This window comes from Monopterus albus, unplaced genomic scaffold (assembly GCF_001952655.1).
Source record: "Monopterus albus unplaced genomic scaffold, M_albus_1.0 scaffold70.1, whole genome shotgun sequence".
Classification (NCBI taxonomy): domain Eukaryota; kingdom Metazoa; phylum Chordata; class Actinopteri; order Synbranchiformes; family Synbranchidae; genus Monopterus; species Monopterus albus.
This window is the reverse complement of record NW_018127950.1, coordinates 1,295,310-1,311,660: the sequence shown is the minus strand read 5'-3', so window position 1 is coordinate 1,311,660 and position 16,351 is coordinate 1,295,310. Positions and strand designations below refer to the sequence as shown.

Sequence of the window (16,351 nt, the reverse complement as noted above, 5' to 3'; positions counted from 1 at the left end):
AAAACTCGAATAAAAAGTACGTTACACAACGCTGGATATTTTCAATTTTCTGTGTCAAAGTCAAGCGGTTGGTGGATCCAACGACCTTTCTAGTATTTTTTTTTCTGTAGTTCAAAACCACTTGGCTTCAGTGACACCAAATGTTAGCTTCCCAGTCCACACTCCAGACCAATTGGTAGCGCACCATTTTGTTGTTTACCAATAACTATAGAATACCAAGAAGACGAACACAAAGAAGGATGCTGAGCTGCAATACAAAAACTTTGCCATGTCACAGTTTTATAGCTGATATTGTGACATAATTACATTTTATGCTGTGGATCAACACAGCTGTTGTACAATCCCTAGTGAGACTGGGCTGGATAATACTTTTTTTTTTTTTTTTTAAATATAGGTTTATTTATTCAGGTTTTGATCTGACTGTGATTTATTCTGTCACCAGCAAACTGGAAGTGAATATAACTGACAATGAAAATGACATTTAAATAATGCAGGTCTTTGCAAAAACAATGTCCTCATTATTATACTAATCCACAGATCACATTGTCAACAGTTTTCACAAGTTGTGTTACTTTGGTTCAAAGCACTTCTAATGAAAACTGTTGACAGTGAGGTCTGTGGGTTATCTACAGTAACCAGGACACTGTTTCTGAAAAGATATGTTGTTGTTGAATTATTAAAATGTAATTTTTCAACACTGTGAGAACCACAAATGATTTTTTTTTTGTATTGTGATGGAAGCTTAAATCTCAGAGACCAATATCTTACCTGAGTGAACAATACCAAAACTATATACATGGTAGGGTTGGGCAATAACATGGTATTTTAAGAAATATTAAAAATAGCAGTGGTATTCTTTTAATTGCCTTGATGACAAAAACCTGCTGTGCAATGTACAGCACCACTGCCTGTGTTTGAAGATGCTATAAAAGTAATGACAGAACTCTTGTAAATGATATAAACCTAATTTATCAGATAAAGAACCTGTCAAATAAATAAACTCACTAATTAGATGCTCTCATACTTGCATGTCACATGACGGCCTCTTATAGAGACGCTATCCCCATACAGCTACATACAGTAGCTACATCAACTACATCCAAATGTCTACTTTGGTGTGGAGTGTGAGCATAGACAAGATAAAAATTTATTCATCTGCAGTGTTTGTGTTATCTGCCGACAGTTGCTAGCTAGCGTTAATTCCTGTGCCGAGAGGTGAGATTAGGCTGCAGAGTCATTTTTGAGTCTGTTGCTCTTGTTAACGGGTTCTTTAGGTCCTCTACAAGTTAGCTACAGTCAGCTAAGGTTATCCATTCTGAAGTACCACTGTCAGTAAAATGAGATCTAAATAATTTAAGCAAATTTTTAGCCAAACAAAACAAGAATTTATGGAGGTAAATACAGCATGTCCTTACAAAATTACATGCAGTGATAACACCACATGAAAAATGACCCCCGCCCCCATAGTCGGTAGGCAAACGGTAATACTGTATACCAGGGTATAATTTGGGGAAGGCTTAAAGGTATCAAAAATTGGATACCGTCCAGCAGGGCCAAATGTCAGTCATGGAAATTATTACTGTAAAACATATGTTGTAATACACTATGTAGAAAGAGCAGCGACCTAGTATTAATCTGCATGAAACAACAATTAAGAGTGTACAACTAAATCAATTTGCAAAGCAGACAGTTATCTGATTCACTTACTCTAATCACACTACTGGGTTTATTCACTATTTTCTGGATTTAAACCCGTAAAAGCAGAACAAATGTAAAGTAGGACGAACCCTATCTGGAACAGGGCATCTGAGTCTCTAGCCTTGAACGACGCCTCTGGGGTCTCCACAGGGTTAACCTTGCGTGTGGCAGAATGATGCTAATGAGGAGCAGCCTGAGGTTCTGCTGGGGATTAAAGGTTCAGATCTGAGCCAGGCTGCATACGCTATTTTCCCAGGCTGCTGAGCTCAGAGGTGTTTTGATTTTGACTGGACAGGCCGTCTCCATGGGTTGCTATATTGTACTCAGAGAGGGAATCATCTTCAGACTACGCTGTGAACCTATCTGACAGAATCACCACAGTGTTGCTTTTAGTGCTTTTCAACACAGAAAATGACAAAACTGAAGGAGATATCTGATAGATAAACTTTGTTTTCAGGACATGTACCCATCACAGTGGACATGGTGCTGCTACAACATGAAGCTCACAGGGAAAGTGGAAATAGGACAATTTATGAAAATTACTCCTCTCTCCAGACTTAGCTATGATAGAAACCAGATCCATTCAGTAGCACAAAGCTTTCCTGCTTCTCAGGCCTCAGCAAAGGCTACAATCATTCCGAGGCTCTGGACTTTGTTCTGTATAGATCCATATGGCCTTAAAGCATGCAATGTGCAGAGATAGCATAGATGGAGATGTGGTCAGAAGAGACCTGGCACGCAGGGCCCAGGCCTAGTGTGGTATGGGCTGGTGGGAGACAGATATCTGCCCCCCTTGTTGGGGAACATTCCTTTTCTTTCTGCACACAGCAACTCAGCCAGAGCCCATCTGTCTATCAGAAACAGCTGCCACATGTGCAGTGTATCAGACATCTGGCTGGGAACTTGGTAACTACACCACAGAAAACAGGCTTTCAGTCAAGCTATGAAAGTGTCTCATCACAATAGGAGTTAATTTTAGCCAGGCAAGTAGTGTTGGCAGTGTCTGTTGGTTGATTTGTCCAATTTTAGGGCTGTACACGATGAAGAATTTTGCCAGTCTACTCAAATTTGGTTGTTCAGTGCAACTATATACATCCTAGACTGTCAAGAAAGCAACTGACATGAAATTCAGTGATGATTTCGATCACATTAACATTGGCATTCCAATACAAAAGAGCAACGAGCATTTAATAAAACTCAATAAAAAAAAGACAGCTACTTATAATGCAAGATTTAAATTGCAACATATTTAAATTGACTATATAAAATGTATACAATGTTTTCTTCTGAGACATGGTTATAGCCTAATTTACCAACAAGTTAACCAATGCATGTTTGATGCATGCCAGTTTGCATATATATTTATGATTAATCTTATTTGGAATTGCTCATTGAAATATTTTCTGAACCCATTTTTGTTAGCTTCCTAGTTCCGTTCAGGCAGATGCATGTCACAGAAACATTCAGTAAATGCCCACAGAGGAAGTACTGAGCAAATTCCTGCTTGGGACACCAAAATGAGGAGAAGACGACGGCAAAAAAGGGGGGCCAGGGGTACCTTCTATTGTAATGCACACAGGCTGAGAAAAAAAAAAAATATAATAAAATAAAAATAAGGTTTGAATAGATGAGTCTCAGTCAGCTGACAGGCCCCTTGACTAATGATTCGACTAGTCGACTTTCAGGGGGCAGCCCTATCCAACACTGTTCTACACTGAAATATCTCAAAAATAACTGGATTGAAATTTGGTACAGATATTAATGAAGCCCTTAGGGTGAATCCCAACGACTAAGTCCTCAAACCCAAAATCATGATGTTGGTATATGTGGGTTTTAATACAAATTAGCATAAACTAAAATGGTGAACATGGTAAAATTAAACCTTTTACAGCAGCATTTATCACTGTGAGAATATTAACATACTGACAGCATTTGTCAGAATGCTGCTAGCACAGTTTTTGACCCTTAGGAAGATACAATATATCCAAAACCTGTTGCAAATCATCGTCATTGTGGAAAATTTTGTGGCACTGGAATTTTTCAATTTAATGGTGTATTTATCAAAACTAATGACATAAATGGGCGCGGCCCCAGCTGGACACTGTTTAACACCAAAAAAAGTTTCTGCAAAACCTTAACAAACATTGCCCTTTGTTTTGTTTCTTTTTTTTTTAGCTGGGTGCGTTTCTTATCTAATAAATATCTTTCTCTCATTTCCTTCCATACAGATCCTAACCTCCCAACAGATATCACTCCCACCTCCGATATGGGTCTGTCACCACCCACTTTCACCAACTATCTACCCCCTGATGGCTCTGACAGCCCATTGCCAGGTGGAGAGACGACAACATCTAGTGCCGGCTCCCCTCACTTCCTTGGCCACGGCCTCAATGAAAACCTCATCCCCATCTACTGTTCCATCCTGGCTGCTGTGGTGGTGGGCCTGGTGGCTTATATTGTTTTTAAGAGGTCAGTAGTTGGAAAAGACTTAGATGAAAAGCTGTTCTGTGGGTAAAGACGTTAGCGAAATTGGGGTTTGCACCTCAGCCACAATATAATCTGGGACAGAGACACTGTCTTCAGAGTGACAGATGCTGCCCCAGGCTAAAAAATGGCAACATGCAGGCTACTGAAATATTCAGACCCACCATACTGGTCGAAATGGTTTTGACCTATTTTAAAAAAATCACTCAAACGCACCCAAACTTTTGTTGACTATTATTTTTGGTAAAAATAAAAACAATGCATTAGAGAGGTCACACACAAACACATTAGCACGCATGCAATTACTCAGACATACAGATGCAAGCCTGGGCTAAAACACATTCGAAGCAAGTAAACAAGCTCATTAGTGGGAATGATTGTTTGAAAAGTGCCGAGCAACGGAAATTTGAGAACCAGATTGATCAACAGTCACAAGCACATTTGGCTAATACTCTTTATGTACTTTTAGTCATGCACAAACAGATTTCAAATTATGTGAATTTCTTGAACACCCAATATTTAATCAATTAACACTTAGAGGTGTTAAGTGTACCGTACCACTCAGTACCTCATGAATATTTAAATTTATTCATTCATTCATCTTGTGAAGAAAAGCAACAGTAGGTATTCCCCCCCCCATGTTTAGGCTATAATAAAAATAATAGACTGTAGCTATTGACCTGTCCTGTCTTCACTCAATGTCAGCTGCAACTGGCTCCAGCCCCACCACGACCCTTGTTAGGATAAGCGGTATAGATAATGGATGGGTGGATAGTGTAGCTATAATATAGTTTTAATAATAATAATGAACAGCTACAGGAAAGCAAACTTGATTTAATTTAGAACAATGCTTGTTTGCCTATTGAGATTTTATGCACTACCACCATTGTAGTGCTTTATTACTCTAAAATGCTGGTATCACATCAGTTTTTGTTTTGTAGCTCATAACAGCTGTGAGATCACATAACTACCATATCCTCTGACATGCCACTTCTCCACAGGTGGAACAGCTGTAAGCAGAATAAGCAGGCAGTTAATAACCGTGCGGCTACAAACAATCAGATGGTGACGCCAGAAGGAGAGAAGCTGCACAGTGACAGCGGCATCTCGGTGGACACTCAGAGCCTGCAGGTGCAGCAGCAGCAGCAGCAGGACCAGGCCCAGGCTGAAGTCCAGGCTCAGCCCTTACACTCACACACACAGGAACAGATCGGTAAGCCTGCGAATGACTATTTATTCAACATTACTTCATATAAATTGTAGTCATGTTTTCAAAGTTGTCTTGTCAAATGAACAATTCTTAGAAAACTGAAAAAAATGATTTTATTTGTGATGTTTTAGGATGTCTGTCTGATATAATGCATTACAACACAATACAGCCATTGTGTTCAATACTTTTTCCATACTTTGATATAGAATTGATATAAGAACAATCATTCTAATCAACATCATGAAATGGAACAGTGGTTAGTGTTGTCGCCTCACGGCAAGAAGAGTTCGAGCATGGGCCGACCCGATGCCTTTCTGTTTGACACCGTTATTACAGCAACAGTGACAGGCAGAGAATGTATGACGTTTAATGTCAACAAGTGACAAAGCTCATGGATTGGCAAACAGGTGACCAAGTTAGCTGACAGCTAACAGGAGCTAATGGCCTGTCCTTTGGGGACAAGATTTTGGCATCCTCTGTCAGTGTACGTTATGTCGCCAATGCAGTGAAAATGAGAATGAGGTACACCTGTACAATTATATGCACTTCAATGCAACACTTCCACCTTAACATCTGTGTTTATGATGCTCAGAATGTTTCAGTTTTTGGTGAAATTTTCATGAATTTATAAATTCAGTTACCGGTATATGTTTATTAGTGAGGTCATAGTTAAAAGTGGTCTTGTACTGGATTGCATTATATTAGGGTGTCTGTTTTTGTCCTCCCTGGTTACATACATAAGAGGGTCAGAATATTAGGAACACATCTAAATATAATGTAGTCCATGAGGTGTGACCTGTATAGTCAAACACTCAAATATCACTTAAAAGAGATAAAAGCAGCATTCTTACTTAATCTATAAATCTGAGAAGCTTTCTACCTGAAGAAGTCTTAATTTCAGTCATGATCTTATTATTCATTCATGATTCTCTCCCTGGCTCCCACCTTCTGATTATTTCTTTGTTACTTTATAGGTTAATTATGTAAAGCCTAAGAAATGCGTACACATGAGTAATAATGTGCTATCAGGCCACACAGTTGACCAATCCTTCCTCTGCCACTGTGTTTTCTCTAGGATAGTCATTACATTCTAATGAGGCTTGGGAAAAGCTTATTTTGCTTTTGTTTTGTTCGAGTCCTTCTTTCCATTCTTTTACTCAACAAAAGCAAAGCCTGATGCATGCTGAAGAACAGAAGGAATGTCTTCTGGAGAGCCAGCTCAGGACCCTGTTGCCTCTAACTGATTGGCTCTTTAGCAGGTGTTACAAGACAGGATCCAGGCCTTGTCTCCCTGCATTTAAAATGCTGTGTTTTCACTATCAGAACCTAGTGAGTAGTATACCCTGTACTTCCCTTAAGTATCACCAAGTATAGCCACCGGGGTTGACACGGACTGCCCTGCTTTGTTTTTTCCACTGTATTTTCTCTCTGTCAGTCTCTATTTAGAGGAGGGAGGGGCTGCTGCTCACACACGAAGACAGCTGTATGTTTACACACGGTGCTTGTAGTGCTAATGCACATTCAACCAATAACCGGCGACTGCTCTGCGTGCACGCATGCCCTCCTCTCTCATGTTCCTGGTACTTTGTTTTAGTACTACCTCCTGAGGGGCGCTGAAATTTAGCTCCCAGAACGTACCTCCAAAGCAGGTGCACCGTAGTGGAGACAAACGCAGAACCCGTGACTAGTGTTACTTGGCTCCTATGATGGAAAAAAAACCCTAAAATGTACCTGGTCCAGCATCAGCATGTAGCATGTGGTAATTGGCTTTAGCAGTATCTATAGGTGTGGAAGCTATTCAAAAGGCAGAAAATGCACTGGTGCTGAAGGTTGTCAGTTCTTCCATAACCAACTGGGTATATTAGAGTATAGGTAAAGGGCTGAAATGATACACAATAAATCCATTATAATCACTGGGGGTTTCCTGTTTCCAATTTGTCTGTTGGCTAAATTAATGGGTACACCACCAGTCAAATAAGATTTTAAAATGCGAAACAGAGAAAAGTAAATGTCTCATGTTTTGACTGACAGCACTGAGAGAGGGTATTCCTTGCATGAGTCACTAGAGAGGGGTGAGCACTCCTACATGAGGGGTGCTTGGCCTCATTTCTGTCTGCTCATCTGCATTAAAAAGAACTATTTATCTGTGCAGCACCCCTCCCCCATTACTACCATTTCTTTTACTGCACGCTTCCCCCTCTGAATCATGCACATTGAATGCATTTAAAATTTAAACAAGACTCTGAGCCTTCATTCACTTTGTCCAACTGTGCATCCTGTCCTTTGCTTGACCTCACATTCAACACATTATAGAATCAGTCCAGCTATCTGTCACATATAATTTAAAGGAGAGTCAGGATTACAGCAAAAATCTAGTTTTGTAACTTGATGCATGCCAAACAGGAAATTGACAAACAGGAGGGCAAAAGGGTGTGAGTAGGTCCATCTCTCCAGACATTCAATACAACCCTATAGAGACATCTATAGCTTGGTCTGCTGGCTAGGAAGAAAGCTGAAACACGTTGCCTACCACACAAGCATTTATTCAGCTTCATGCAGCTGTTCTCTAGGCTCAATATCTGCTGGCTAGCTAGCTGGGTAGTTAGCTACAGAACATATTTCCTAGAGATCTCTTTTTCTACCGCTATTCCAGCAGAGTAAATTGTGTTTTTCTCAGCAGCAACACCTATCATTTAGGAGAAGAATAACTGCACCATTATCCAGCAGCATGTTACAGTTGTTAGGTATTTTTAGTCAGATAGAAATTGGATAGATACTTTATGTATTAGAAATGTTTAGTGGAGATAGGATGTCTAGTTAGACTGTTAAATGCTTAGTCATGCTTATGAGTTTCTACAGGGTACATCTGGTCAAGGATAACTAGAGAAGAAGAGTTGATGACTGTCAGCAAACAGGGTGTTTAATATTATTATTATGACGTGTATAACTGTAGCCTTAGTCATAATATGTTCTTATGTTTAATATCACGACATGTTACTAGAAGTCGTGTGAGAATGTTTTTAGCTACACACCACTTAATCAACAGACACACACACACACACACATCGATTTACTTCATGTTTTGACTCCTGCTATGGCCAGCTGCAAAGCTGGCACCAGAGACGTCGCGGTTGACGTTTCTGTGTAGTACGGGGCTAGCCCAACCGAAGAGATATAATGTACAGGCCTGTTGGGTTCGGGGTTTTTCATCTTTCATCTGCCTGCGTGCAGTTTGGAGGTGCAAGATGCCTGAGCGTGTAATGTTAATTTTTGCCTGTGTTCATGGAATAAATCAGCACTGTTCTGTAGTTACTCGGACTGCCTCGTCTCTCAGAGTCAGTATGGTAAAAAAGTACCGGGTACAACACAGTAATAATGAAGCTGAGTCACACAACAAATTTCTAATGGAATTTCAGTAATCGAGAATGTCTCCATGACTCATAACTGGTTTTCAACCTCCCACACTTGAAAGTGTCAAACTTCCCATAAGTATTCCCACGACTCAAATGATTTTACCAAGATGGAGGACGGTAACAATGTCAGGCATGTGTAATATTTGTTTCCCCCTTGTTCATTCACAGATATGGGAATCCAGATTTTTGATCTTTTTATATGAGACTTTGAATCCTTTCATCCATCCATTATTTATACTGCTTATCTTGTAGAGGACTGGAGCCAATCTCAGCCGACATTGGGTGAGAGGCAGGGTACACCCTGGACAGGTTGCCAGTCTATCACAGGGCTGACACACAAAGTCAGACACCACTCACATTAGCACCTACTGGTAGAGTCGCAGATCAACCTAACCTGCACGTCTTTGGACTGTGGGAGGAAGCTGGAGTACCCAAAGAAAACAGACTTTAACATAGGCCACAGGGCCAGAGTTCGTTTTCAGTTGTATGCACTACCAGTCAAACGTTTGGATACACTTACTCAATGAACTGAATGAGAGAGTGTGTCCAAAATTCTGACTGGCAGAGCATATTTAGTGATTTTTATTGAAATGTGTTGATATCTGAACATGAAAGGACCCCAAAGTCCACAGAGGCACCATGTACTGTCCAATAAAAACATGCATCTAATTTCACCATCAGGCAAACTGGCAGCAACAAATATTATTCTTCATCTCCAAGACATTTTACTCTTCCAAATGGAATTACATATAAAATTGCTATGGACATGAGAGCCAGCAGTAAATTACCAAAGAGCTGGCCAAGATAAGACTGTCCTCCCGAGGTGATGACAGATGTTGACTCGCCAGTCATCTTGGGAGGCAGGCTCTCAGCTGCTGAGATGACCAGCCTGTTTCCACAGCTGGCGGGTCTTCACGTCGGACCCAATTTTCAAACATTATTTAGATAAATTGACATCATATTATAAATTTAGTGCATATGCCACCAAAATGTCCACATTTCCACGGGATTCCTCACGCTACTGGAGCCCTCCTCCAGGTGAGCTGGCTTATAGCATGCACATTTGAGACTTCCTATGGTCAAGTTGCCTGACTTCTTTTTGGCTTCCCGCATTCATTAATAATTACAATATCACTCTACTGTTATGGCTCTTTTAGTTTGAGATGCTCAGAAAAATACATTCACTATTTTACAGCCACCCCTTTTCCAGATATTGCGTATGGGGAAAATACTTTTTTGGCCAGTGTGAATTATGAGATGAACGTTCAAGTTTTCAAGGTTTGACCACTGCACCAAAGGTGTTTCCTAGCCCAGCACTGCTCCTGAGGTCTTGGTCAGTTCCCAAAGTAATGGAATACGAAGAGTCTAGTTATTTGATCTGTGCTTGGCCAAATGCAGACATTTAATTGCAACAGTACTTGGCCTGTAACTGATAACGTCGGCAAGTCCACAGGAACACCAGTAAAGACCAGAATGCAGAGTGAGAAAGGCCTAGTTTCCCAGAAAGTATAGTGGCTAGCTTGATGAGCAGTAAACAGATTGCAGCTATAATAAATAACAAATGTAAAAATGATGCAACACTGTCAGTTAAACCGTTATGGACCTGTGCCAACAGTGGCTCTTATTACAATGGAGAAAATGTAATTATCCAAAGTTTTTTATTCTAATCTTTGTACCTCTCTTCTTCTTCTATCCCTGTTGGGGGTCTGCCAGTGCCCATGCGTGGTGCTCGACCTCCTTAACCTTCCCCAAAACTTTCAAGCACATAAGCAACCGAGTATACACAGGTATTCACAGTTCATTCATTCATACTTAGTGAGAGCAGACCCTGCAAGTGAAAGGGGTGGTGGTAAAATATGTATGCTAGCTTACATGGGAACTTAAGAGTTAACATTAAGTTAAAGTATTTTACATACTTATAGTACAACACTACACATACCCATGGAGCCATTAACTCATAATTTATCCATGGATTTTGTTGTTTAAATGGTAGCAGTAAAAGTAAGCTGTGGAGTGAATCTCTGCCCCAGAGAGTGATAAAACAGCAAAGTGAAAAACAAGTAATATATATTATTTTAATTTGTGAAACAATCCCAAGCTAGCCATTATATTAGCCAAAACTTCCCATTATACTGGACAAAACTTCCTGGGAGTTCTTCTGATTACAATGAAGCCATCTCAGTTTCAGCCTCAAGGGTCCAATCAGGATTGCATGAAAATGCAGATTAAAAAGGAAAGAAGAAGAAAGAGGCTGTTAGCAAAGCTTTGCTGTGGTTGAGATTTCTGATTGAATTTGCTTAGTGAAAGACAGTTTGTATTGATTCTTTGAATGAGTTTAATTCTATAAAACGCTGGGCAACCATGTGGCTGCTATTATCACCACTGTCTCCAAAATGAGCCACGATGCTAGTTCAGTGCAGGTGAAGGCCACTGTACAACGGAACTTGTGTGTGCTACATATGGATGGGCCCTGGTAGGGGTCAATGTCTCTCTGCTCTCTGTCACTGGTAATGCCTGTAGAGTGTCTGTTTAACCAGGCAGGAAGAGAGAGGAGTGCAATGGATTGTGGCCGTCACTGAACAGAATCAGTGTGGAGAGTAACAGTGAGCAGAGAGGCAGTCTGTGACAATCCTAGTGCATTTTATAACAAAATGATGTGAGGAAAATGCGGGGTTTTAGAAGGATTAAAGGAATTAAAACAGTAGGAGGGTTCGATCTTTGACGAAAGAATTCCTCTCCTCTAGCATTAGAATAAACCCTTTTGTAATACAGAAGGATGCACTGATAAAGAGGAGAAAGCATTCATCAGACTCAGGGTTCTCTCAGAAACGCTTTTGCATACCCAGAGCGTTTCCATGGCTTCCCTCAATTGACAACAGGTTAAGAGGTTTGTGGGAAAAGAGAGCATTTGTCTCCCATCTTCATCCAGCTAATGATTCCAGTTTAACAGGTTTCTCCAAGTGAGTGACACCACAGGGCTCCCTGCAGGAAAAAATCTCTGTTTTTTTCCATGCAGGAATTACAGGACATTGATATTTTGGAGGATAGTAAATTAACGTCTTTGTGGTGTGGGGAAAAAAGGAGCATTTGTTCATAAATCAGAAACTATCAAAGTGCCCTTAATCAAAGGCCTTCTCACTTACTAAAAAGGAGCTGCTCAGTGGGAAACACGAGGAGACTGTGTTGGTACAGCGGAGAATATGAGTAATTGTGATGTTAAAAAATGAACCGCCATTGATTCAAATAACACCACAAATCATCTGTGCATTTAATTCCAGATGCCTGACATATTTCGTTTTACTTTCTCCCTGCAGTGGTGAGGGTGGATGGCGGCCCAGAGCCTGACTCGCCTCCACCTGAAGTCTGAGAAGGTGGAGGAGGAAGAGGAGGCATCAGAGCTGAAGAAAGGGAAGACCTAAACTGTGGACCAAAAAGAAAGTGGGTGGGGGGCACACAGAGAATGTAAAACTGTCTGTGATTCATATCCGAAGTGCTACAGAGCAAAGACTTACTGTACATGGACCTCCCAGCACCTTTGGGCCACAGTCTAACTCCTCATCCCTGCATACAGAGTCCAACTCTACCTAGCAGTGTGCCTGGACACAACCTCTACGGCAATATCAAACACTATGTGTACCGGTGTCACTGCAGATACATAATCGTAGATTTGCCAGTGCTTCTCCTATTCACTGATTATTTCAGTATCTAATATAGACGTATGACATAATTCTCACCAAATGCCAGCTTATCTCTGCCAGGTTCCCTCTGTTTACATGATCACTAGTTGACCTAAACGGTAACTAGGCAGAAACATACTCCATTATCTCTGGGGCAGCATTTTTCCTCTCACATCTTCCTCTGTGGTGTCCCACTCTCACATAATCCACTATCTCTCTCCACAGGATTCACTCTATTAGACCCCCGCCGTCATCTGCGATACAAAAAGCGGTGGGGGAGCTGTGAGTCACTCCAGCTTCTTCTGAAGTCCCTTTTTCTTTTATCATGTAACCACAGACGTGTTTCATGGCATACTGTTTTATAAAATGCTTGCGTCATTGTTTGAGATTGACTGCACCAACTGCTGCAAGTGACTCATACAGTATTTGCAAAGAAAGGTCAGTACAGTGTAGCCCACTCGATAATCAACCATTTTTCCTTGGCGAGATGTTTCTTTCTGCACTCAGCAGTCTCTATCACCTTGGTGACACAAACCACTTCATCCCATCCCAGGGATTATGTTTCAGTAATGTCATGCTTCTTATGTAACACACCCAAATGTTTATCTCCTGTTTGTGGTGCATTACTTTAGTTCTGTGGCTTGAGTTACACGGCTTCGGCAGGGTGCCTCCATGCTCCTCTGTGGATGTGCAACAAGAGAGAGACATCTCCGGTCAGTGGACCTCTGCTGACTCACTGCGATGACTTGACATATCTGAGATGAAGTGAAGGTGACTGATGAGCAAAAAAAAGCTGTGAAGTCATCAGTGACCCAGTATGCAGAGCTGCTCATTAAACTGATGCTTTAATGAAAATACGGGCAACAAGGAATCCCACCTAGTTTACTGATCCCAAGTGGAAATTTGGGACACACCTCAGAGGCACTCTCTCTTTACTATCTCCACCACCTCTAATTGAACATTTTCGCTCATGCAGTCTTGCATACAGCTCTTACAGAACCTGATAAACAGTGTTGAGGCACTAAGGCATCGTCACTGGTGCTCACATCAACATGGGGCCCATTAGAGAGATGTCCTGACAGGCAGGTAGTAATTACCTCAGGGTTTTAACTTCATTTACCCTCTGCTCCTCTCAGCTCAGCCACCTCTCTTCGAGATTAATGTGGCGGACAGCACAGGGGCAACGCAGTCCTCTTTGAAGCCTCACCATGACATTACAAATCCCTTATCCAAGTCCGAGGCCAGTGACATTTACTGTATCGCCAAATATGGTGATATAAAACCCCTTAGTCCAGGCTCACTTCTAAGGCTGAGTGGCACCTTTTATCACACAGGTTATGTTTCCCCCACTCACTGCAGTCAACACAGACACCTTGTAAAAGAAGTAAAGTATACTGTAGCTGAGTTTGACTGCTTTAGTGTTTATCCCTATAGGAGCGCATACTGTATGTTCTCAGGGTTCCTCTGGAGGTGGTGTGACTAAAAATTGTCTAGTGATCCATAAAGGAGCTCTGTATGATAGAGTAGGTAGGTAGACAGTTTGAGATATAAAGCAGCTGTTTAAAAAAAAAAAAAAATTTATAGGAAGATACAGGTTGATATTAATATTACCAACATGATTAAAAAACGAGGGATTTAAAAATTTAGTTTGATAGCATGGGAAACAGGCTTATTTGCTTTTTTTGGTAAACAACCCAGTCTCACAGCAAAATGTGTGACAGCTAAATGTACTAGTCTCCAATATGTGATATGGCAGCATTTTCTGGCAGGAAAACGAAAAGACAATGGTTGACATTCCTTATACATGGTTAGGTTTAGGCACAGAAACTACATAGTTAAGGTTAGAGAAAGATCCTGGGTTTGGTTAAGGTACATATCTGTACAGTACCACCCACAGCGGGTTACCCTATCTTAGCATAGCATAAAGAAACAGCTAGCCTGGCTATAACCAAATCTGACTACAGTACCAGCATCTCGAAAATCCTCCACTTCAAATGTTATATCTTGTGAGTTTCATACAAAAATGAAATGAAATAAAGTGTGAAACATGACACGTAGTGATTTCCACATATGCCAGAATGACCCCTGGACTAATGCTATCAAAACACTGATCAGCATAAAAGGAAATAGTTGTGCAAACTATTACTTTAAAGGAGAAATAAGATGGGTTTATTTGTGAGCAGAACTTGTAGAGTTAGGTGAATAATAGATACGTAGATAAGACAAAGGAAGACAGAGAAAGTGAGTCATCATATCTTCACTTTGACTGTGGATGTGTTGGTCACATGGTCACCAACATCTCAAGACAATTAAACTCTCTGCTCTTTTGCTTTGTGATTCATTGTGTATCACTACAGAGTTATGACTGGAAACTCTACTGTATTTTGCTTCTCAGTTGGTGTGGCCATGTGACCACACACACAGAGCGACAGTGTATGATTCACAGTTCTACTGAAAGAGCTGGTATGATTCATCCAGATCACAGCGGTGGCAGTGACATTAAAGCAGACTCTGCTACAGTATGAGTGACCTGAGTGTTGATTAAAAAAAAAACTCATTGGCTCTATCTCCACCTGAGCCTCAATCAGCCCTCCAGCAGTGCACCCATCTACCCTGAACCAACTTATTCTATTTCTCCAGTATCTTGTGAAGTGAGACACACAGTGTAAGAATGTACAACCTGGATATAAAACCAAAAATATGCAAGGCACATTCAACAATAAGGTTAAAATTTCCCCCATTTTTTTTGTCTAACTATCCCACTGGTTTATATTATGAATTAGTAATACATTTTTGGAATAAGTATTTTTTCTAACTGATATGTTATTTTGTAGCACTTATTAGATGTAATATGAATGCACTCAAAGAGTGTACCGCAGTTCAAGTGCCTGTGTACAGTGTCGGGTCGTTAATTTTAGAGTTTCAACTGTAGTTTTTGCATTTCTTCCACTTATTTTACATTTTAACATGCATTACTTTGATATTTTGAGAGCTAATTGAGGTTTTTAGTAATTAGAGGTTAAAGCTATAGATGAACCTTGGAGATGCAAACATACTGTATAAACCTGGCAAAGAGAGAATTACAACATAAACATGTTGCCTGTGAGTCATACTGTGAGTAAACATGCTACTGTATAATTACAGGCAACCGAAATAAGGTCATGTAGCATTTATGGAAGCATATACTGTACATGTCACCTAAGACTGCTCTAAACCACATGTATACTATTAATCAATAGAAATCAGTTCTACTGTGCAGGTGTTTTGCATGCATAATGAGCCTCACCATGTACCTCCAGTTCAGAGGTGACATGAGTAATAACATGAACTCTATGGGGAGGTTCACTGTGATTCTCTGTGGTTACTTCAAACTCCATGCGGCTAGATCAGGACCTGCTCCCGAAAAAGCTGAATGTCACCTGTACATACCTACTAATCTAAAAGGCATTGTGTAAATGTGAATTTCCTAGGAGTTGATACAAGATACAAAAATAAACTAAAAATGTACAAAAACGTGCAAAGTAAATGAGCATCTATAGTACAATAAACGTAGATGATTGCATTACCTGTCCAGTTTGTCTTTGTACCTAAATGACAGAGCTGCTATGTTTACATGCACAGAAACATCTGATAATACATTTCATAAAAGAAAAGTTCAACATTTTGGTGGTCAGGTGACACAGTTTGATGAGAAGCTTGATACCACTCCAATGGACTGAAGCACCTCTGACATGGTATTATGGTATTACTCTATCTTGGCTGGGTGAAATATCTTCCTGACAGTAAACCCAACAGAGAAGATGAAAAGAAACAGCCTGTACATAGCCCACAATAAACATCAATCTGTTGTTATTCCACAGATTTTGGTA

General features: G+C 40.5%; 1 protein-coding gene across 1 annotated transcript in view; it reads left to right on the top strand.

The window, feature by feature from the left end:
• The window catches only part of ngfra (nerve growth factor receptor a (TNFR superfamily, member 16)), a 36,802-nt gene extending 20,795 nt beyond the window's left edge, over positions 1–16,007 (top strand). Inside the window, exons 4-6 of the mRNA XM_020605528.1 lie at positions 3,927–4,167; positions 5,184–5,395; positions 12,120–16,007. Coding sequence (XP_020461184.1) covers positions 3,927–4,167; positions 5,184–5,395; positions 12,120–12,172 — 506 coding nt within the window. The 3' untranslated portion in view covers positions 12,173–16,007. The remainder of the gene's footprint in view (positions 1–3,926; positions 4,168–5,183; positions 5,396–12,119) is intronic.
• Positions 16,008–16,351: the final 344 nt, after the last annotated feature.